General features: G+C 35.1%; 2 protein-coding genes across 2 annotated transcripts in view; one reads left to right on the top strand and one right to left on the bottom strand.

Moving 5' to 3' along the window:
* Window positions 1–7,994, bottom strand: part of LOC108737634 (ecdysone receptor) — a 284,940-nt gene that overhangs the window by 172,946 nt on the left and 104,000 nt on the right. The window lies entirely within an intron of this gene.
* On the top strand, window positions 4,678–7,291 carry LOC108737651. Its single transcript, XM_018470616.1, has 2 exons — window positions 4,678–5,315; window positions 7,182–7,291. Exons 1-2 carry the CDS (start codon window positions 4,865–4,867, stop codon window positions 7,259–7,261), a joined length of 531 nt encoding a protein of 176 aa, XP_018326118.1. The 5' UTR covers window positions 4,678–4,864; the 3' UTR covers window positions 7,262–7,291.

Raw genomic sequence — 7,994 nt, 5'->3', positions numbered from 1 at the left:
TTCGTTTACTTTCTGTAGCGATGTGACCTTCAGTTTGACCGGCGCAAAGTAGAAAAGAACAGCATTAGGCCAGAAAAGGAAGGAGACAACTCTCGGCCAAACTCTTAACCGGTGAGAAGCGTATAATCCGTACAGTATTGCACGGAAAAATTGATCATTTTATCCACTACAGTTGCATTGCTCAAATGTACTGTTATTGGTACCATTTACTACTGAAAATATCAACGAGACGTTTATTTATATTTGAAGACATTAAAGGCTTTAACGCTTGTTTTCGACTCGCACTACTAGTCGTGATGGAATAAAACTTTTGGCAGGTACTGTATGAAAAAGTATGTTTAATGAACAAGAGTCGAGAGTATAATGAGATTTTTTCTCCCTACCTACGATTTTGCCAGCGCGCATCCAAGACATTGGAAGGGGCACATCGCTAGAGAAAGTAAATGAAGTATAAGAATAGTTTATCGTCATCATTATCAATCCTATGATGTATGTTTAGAGCACATTTTCTTTTAATTTTTTTGCACATAACAAAAGGCAGCGATGATTACAAATTGAGAATTATGTGGGAATTTTATAGTCCGTTTTTTGTTTCCATCTTCGTAACCACGCTCACCTGTACTTGAATCTGTGGCGAATGTATCATTTTATAGTTATTTTATTTAAATATTTCAATTGTTTTAACANTGCCAAAAGTCAGTTAAAAATTTTCCATATTATTCGTTATTTCTTATTTCATTCAAAGTTTTTGGTCAAATTCCAAATTTTCTCTCAAACCGTATACTTTCTTTTTAGTATGGATAGTATTTGCTTACCTCATTATATGCTGCAAAACCTAATTAATCACGAATTTCTAATTATATGTACTCTTGTCTCCGACTGTACCTCCCAAACATCCTTAAATGACTCTTCCGAAACTAAAAGCTCCAAATTTTTCTCGAATCATTTAGATTTCGTTTTCAGTATAAATTTTTATTTATTCTCATTATTTATCAGTGGACTTTTGCTTGGAGTTCAGACTGAGTCAGTAGTTAAGTAAGATTTGAGATCAATATATGAATAACCTCCTGAATCCCATTCCATTCATTATACAATTTAATTGTACTAAACGTCAGGATAAAAGAAATACATATTGTAGTATCAAATTTAATTAAGTGCATCAATGTATGTCTTATGTGTATATTGTGTAAGTACATTATTTAACGTAGGCATATCTACGTTTAAAATACACGACATCAAACGCTGCTAACTGCGGTCATATCAGAACAATATTGTAATCGCGATTGTTTATACATATGTGCACGTAGTACAGAATCAAATGTGGCTTGGTAATGATACCTGCCGGCGGTGTACAGACGCGTATGTATGTATGTATATTGCATGTAGGTAGACCTTACTTATGTAAGCGTAGTATAGTGTGGTTATGTGGGTGTCGATAAGCTCAAAATTGCAATTGATGTCTGGCTGCTTGTCTAATACTGTACGTAATTTCATATGAAATACAGTTTATAATATTTCATATGAAATTTAAAGTAATTTTCAAACCACTGTCAAAAATTATTTGTTAGTTATACTCTTGAGAGTTGCCTCTAGATTCTCTGATTTTCTATAACTTTCTAGGAAGTGGATGTCCTGACTGAGTTTCACATGAACCTTTTGTAACGTTTTGGCTTATTTAACTATCATTAAACTAAAATTTTTGAAAGCCGCTTTGGAAAAGACATTAAATTTGAATGTTAACGATCAAGATATCCTAGATAAATTTCTCATAATGATACAGTATCTTAAAAAAACATCTTTGGGTGTTTTATACCCACCAGTCAGTAATGCTGGCGGGCGGGCAGTCCTTCCAGACTACGTCGGATGCTTGGGCGGAAGGCCCTCTCAGCCAGAAGACAGAAGAGAACGAAAGATTATCTGTGGAATTTTACTGACACAGCATTTGCCTAGGTGATCCAAGAAAATCACAGAAAAACTTGGACCAAGTCAGACGGGTGTGGCCGATTTTAGGTAGCTAGGAAGTCACATATGTCAGGACGCAAGGAGTAGTAGGGATATAAAGCAGAGGATATCGCAGGGTCAAGTCTCCTTCGATAAAAAGAAGTCACTTTTATGCTCGCGAACGGTTAATTTAGAAATTCGAAAAAGGTTGTTAAAAGTGTATGTTTGGAGCGCGGCGCTGTACGGGTACGAAACATGGACAGTAGGCGCTGCAGAAAAGAAAAGGTTAGAAGCGTTCGAATGTGGTGTTGCAGACGAGTGATAAGGACACCGTGGATAGAGAAGGTTAGAAATTGAAGTGGTATTGGAAGGAATAGAACAGAGGATTCTATGAAAGTCAATAAGCAATAGGCAAGACAGGTTGGTAGGATACCTTCTGAGGCATGAAGGTCTAGTCAGAGACATATTAGAGGCACAAACACGGGAGTTAGGATGGGTAGAGGTAGACTTAGATTAGATTACTGTTCTCAAATAGTTAGGAATGTGGGTTGTTCTAGGTTTATGATGATGAAGGCAGAAGGACTCGGAATCGAACCGGTGTCCTCTCGAATGCTAAGCAATGGTCTAAACCTTTAGCCCTTCGCTCTTCCCTTCTGTGATACAGCATCTCCACCATAAGTCTTTTTATAAAATTCATTGTAAATTCTTAATTACTTTTCAATACTTTCACACATAATTATATTGTATTACAGTGTGGGTAAACGTACACTATGCTGGGAACACGAAGAATAATTGATACGCATTGATAAAAGTACTTATTAATACAAGTAATCGAGTTAAAAATGTGTCAGCAAAATAAAAAAGGAAATGGTTTATTATCACGCCTTTTTTTTTGCTGATAACGTCTTTACGACGGCATCAACTAACTACCATCAAGCGTAATATAATTGATTTTCCGCGAATGCTTACCCAACTACTACACAGTGTTCCGATGTTGATCTAAATATGGTTACATGGCACCGTTCGTTCCATAAATGAAACCCCTTATGTTCATACAGTCACTCTTTACAATGTAGACACACACGAAGGTCAGATAAGAAATTGTTACATATTCATCCATAAATTGTAGCAACACTTGGCTCACACGGACATAACTTTCACAGATAAGAAAGCATCTATCTAATAAAGCCCATGAAACGTAAAATATCGAAGAAATTATCCCTAAAAGTCTACTAATTTAAAAACTTTATTAGGCGACAATGAAGATAAAACAGAAATAAATTGTTAAAGTATGGAATCTAGGAATTAAATTGCAATAAATATAATTATATATGTGACATAGATCTAAGTGGTCGAAACCTTGAGCTATCTTCTGCTTTATATCCCTACTACTCCTTCCGTCCTGACGTCCTAACTTCCTACATACCTAAAATCAGCCACTTCTAATTTTTCGTCTCCTATTTCTATTTTCGTTCTTTTTATACTTTTTCTTCCTTTGCACACCAGTATTTTTGTTTTACTTTTATTTATTTTCATACCGTTTTCTCAATACCGCTACCATTTTATATAACTCCTCCTTGTTAGATGCTAATACTGCTATGTCATCTGCAAATCTAAGCATACTAATCTTTTCCCCTGTAGGTATATCTATTTCTAGAGTTGTACTGTCTTTAATGATGTTGATCGCGTCTTCGATGTATGGATTAAAAAGTAGCGGTGACAGTGTACATCCCTGTCTGACTCTCTTCCTAATATTTACTTTTGTACATTGGAGCCCCAGCTCTATAATTGCCTGTTGCTCTTTATACAAACTAAGTATCACTGTCCTATCTTTGTGACTCATGCCTATATTTTTAAGTATATTTAACATCTTGTCCCATTTAACATTGTCAAAAGCTTTTTCTAAATGTACAAATCCTATGTATGCGCTCTCTCCTTTTTCTGCTGTTTTCTCTATAGTTACCCGTAAAGCTAGAATGACCTTCCACGTTCCCTTATTTCTTCTAAACCCAAATTGATCTTTCCCTAATCGTGCTTTCGTCCCTTTTTTTCATCCTCCTCTGTACAATTCTAGTTAAGATTTTTGACGCATGGGAAGTTAAGCTAATTGTTGTAAATGTCTCGCACCTATCAGAGCCTCTTTTTTATACATATCAGTGAATTATGATTAAAAACTACCTACCAACATGTTGTTGTTGTTTTCCGGATAAGCTCCAACTTTCTTGTTTCTAGAAGAATTGCTTCACTGATTACGAATGTATGGGTTAGAGCACGCTAGGAATAAATCTAACCTAACCCAACCGAATCTAACCTAATCTGACAAAAACGTTTCACTTACGATTAGTTTGTTCAAATACTCACTGACATTAACAAATGGTTATTACAATAATTCCCTGGACGTTGTAATGTAACTTGTGAATAATTTACAACACTGTCCTTTAGAATAAATTGGTAATTCACATAAACACTGAACATTAACGTAAATTACATTTAGTACAGGCAACAACGATACTGTCCGGCCGGACTTTAACGTGACCATATCAAGTACCTATTTGTCTACAGTATATATTTCTCTACAATAAATAATTTAATCGGCAGATTAGTAGAAACAATTGTAAAAGAATTTCTCTAATACGATTTGTTGAAACTGAATTTTGTAACCTAACCACACGAATGTGTTTTCTATTTAAAGACTTCTTATTTACTTACCATCAGCCTACCTGATTACTTCCTTTATAAAACAGTCGAAAGGCGTTGTAAAACGGTTTATGTCAAAAATAACTGTAAATTACCAGAAGTACAACTGATTGAAGTTTTCCCAAACGTTGAAGAATTTTTATCGTTCTTTTTTGTGATTAGTAACGAAGAAGTGTCCTATTGTGAATATGTTTTAAGATTAGAAAAAGTGTAGTCAACTGAAGAGATGGGGAATTATTTAGCTATTCCATCGCATAAAGTAAAATTTAACATTAAAAACATAAAATTACCACCACCTCCTAAATTGAGATTGAACTGGAAAACGTTTTATCCACATGAAGAATTGAAAATATACAAAGAAACGTCAGCAAAATCTAAATTGTTTTTAAACAAGTTTCTTTTTTCGTCAAACTTCGACCCAAAAAAGATGCTTGGTAAAGTTGATGCGGATGTGATCAAGAAATTGTTGAATAATTTCATGGAAATGATGAAGTCTCCACAAGGTGGAGATGCTTTTAGTTTCAAACCTGAGAGACCGATGAAGTTTCCCTATACATTTTCTGCAAAAATTGCACAATTTCCGTACAAATTTTATTACGATAACAATTGGATGGCAAAATATTATTGTTATGCCGTAATTTTGTGTCTTCCGGTATTTTATAAGCTAGAAAGAGTCTGTAAGCATTGTTTATTTATGTATACGATTTCGGTTCTTAATTCTATTTAACGATAATATTGATCTACCGTATCAATCTTTTCGAAAACCTCTCTTTTTTGAGAATGACTTAAAATGGCTCAACTAAGAAAAAATACAGACAATCCTTCCCGACTAGAATATATAGGGAGGCATGCCCCATGTAGCGGGCGGGCCTCGTGTGGCATGTCGATATAGGGATTTCCCCGTACATTCCTTATGAAAATCCCATCAAAAAAGTGGTGATACGAAAATGAGGATTGCCTTAGCGGTTTTTCATATGGTTCTTAAGGGGCAAACCTATCACATGTATAAACTCAAATTAAATCTACCTTATGGGAGCTCGATGAGGCAAATCCGTTCGTTTGAAAATACTCTCGGTAAAATGAAAAAACATATAATAATAATCCCCTTGCCCAATTATGTATACGATTGCGATGTAAAGTTCATTTTTATAAGAATTTTTAATGGGGTAGCAATAGTTTTTTCACTGCGGGGGCCACATGCATTGCTGATGATGGGCAAATAATACGATTTGCATTTGTCGAAATGTCAATCTTCGGATTATCGGTTGCTATACTTCGTATAGTTTCTGTAGCGATGTGACCTTCAGTTTGACCGGTGCAAAGTAGAAAAGAACAGCACTAGGCCAGAAAAGGAAAGAGACAACTCTCGGCCAAACTCTTCACCGGTGAGGAGCGTATAATCCGTACAGTACTGCACGAAAAAATTGACCATTTTATCCACAACAATTGCATTGCTTAAATGTGCTGTTATTGGCACCATTTACTACTGAAAATATCAACGAGATGTTTATTTATATTTGAAGACATATTAAAGGCTTTAACGCTTGTTTTCGACTAGCAGTACTGTTCGTGATGTAACAAAACTTTTGGCAGGTACTGTACAAAAAAGTATGTTTAATGAAGAAGAGGTTAATTTCTGAAGCCTGTTAAAATGACACCTTTTGGATTTATCCGCGTAACGTGACGGGTGACGCTGTGACGCTACACTTTTCGAATTTATACCTTAATAAATTTCCGTTCTACCGTCGACAAAGAATTTTTTTCACTGAACCGGTGCTGTTTTTCTTCAGTCTTTGAAATCCCGTAATTTACCGCACATATCACCACTTTATCTGACGAGAATCGTTTACCACGGTCTTTTTAACAGTCGATAATCGCTAGGAGTCAAATCTGGTAAATATGGCAGATGCTCAACTAATTCGAAGCCTGCCTTAGCTATTGTAAATGTTGCAATTACGGACGCTCAATATGGTGCATTATTTTGATCAAGAGAACACCTTTGCGTAACATTCGTTCCCTGTTCTGTTTATATCAACTGGTGTAGTTACATTGGCATAATAAGGACCTGTAATTGTGGTCTCTTTCTGTAGAAAATCTACCAAATTACATCTTCAGAATCCTAAAAGAGATGGTTACATCTTCGGCTGGGGTGAGCCCTGATGGGTTCATAAGTCTGTATTTTGGTCTCTACATCGTAATGATGGATCAAGGACTCATTCATTGTCACGAACCTCGCCAGAATTTTCTTTATCTTCATTTAATCACTGTTCATTGACACATTATACACATTTTTATAAGACTCTTCCAAACTTGATCGACAACTGTAGATAGTATTTAACTTAGAATTGAATTAGGGGCGGAACAAATCAAATCAGCCCTCGCATTCATCAGGCCTATAGTATGTGTATATTTTGACACATTTCAAGAAGAAGAAAAGTTATCTATTATTATACTCATTCTTAAATCATAACAGTTTCGATAGATTATTGACCAAGACCTTAATGTTTTTTACTTAATTAATATTTTTTCTTTACATTTTCTAGCGAAATCCCCTGCCAGTAGAAAACATTGGGCGGAAATACAAGCAAAGGAGGCGCATGAGGCGCATGGCCACGACGACTAAATAAGACAGTAAAATTCGACAACAAAAAAATAATAAACATATAATGTGCTACGTTTTTGTACAGAATATAACTTGGGACGATATAAACACAAAAATGTATGTTCAGTGAGTTTGAAGATATAGACAATATATTATTACATCACATTTATAACTAATTCAGAATTAATTTGTGATAGATTGCAGATTTAAGATCTTCTTTATTAAAAATAAACAGTGAACAATTTGCGAATAGTTGCATGATGAATTCGCTAACGATAATATTAACAACTATTAATTTACTTGTACCAAGCATTAAAGTACGCTTACCCGATTCGTTTGAGATTATGATAGGTTATCTAGCTGTATTACAAAATGCCACCTTTTCGGATTAATTGCGATATGCATTTTGACGACAATAGATTAAAGCGACCCTGTATTCTCCTAAAATTAACAATGACTACTGGGCTACTGATTAAATGAAAAAGAAAAATTGCTTATTTTGCTGGTGCCATTTTACACAAGAGAAAGCGCATACAAAGGCGTGCCTATAGATCACATATTTGGCATGAAATTGAAGGAGGCGTACTATCACGTGACCTGTTCACGGTGACTGATTAAATGACAAAGGCCAAGAGTAACAGTAGCAAAGGGGTTATCGAACACAAAATATCGCTTGCTTACTAAATGTCATTCATAAATTATATTATTTATGTGGGTACGTGGAACGTCATAAACACTTGTTATGTCCAATTAT

The sequence above is a fragment of the Agrilus planipennis genome, unplaced genomic scaffold (assembly GCF_000699045.2).
Source record: "Agrilus planipennis isolate EAB-ADULT unplaced genomic scaffold, Apla_2.0 scaffold14, whole genome shotgun sequence".
Lineage (NCBI taxonomy): Eukaryota > Metazoa > Arthropoda > Insecta > Coleoptera > Buprestidae > Agrilus > Agrilus planipennis.
This window is presented reverse-complemented; position numbering and strand designations above follow the sequence as displayed.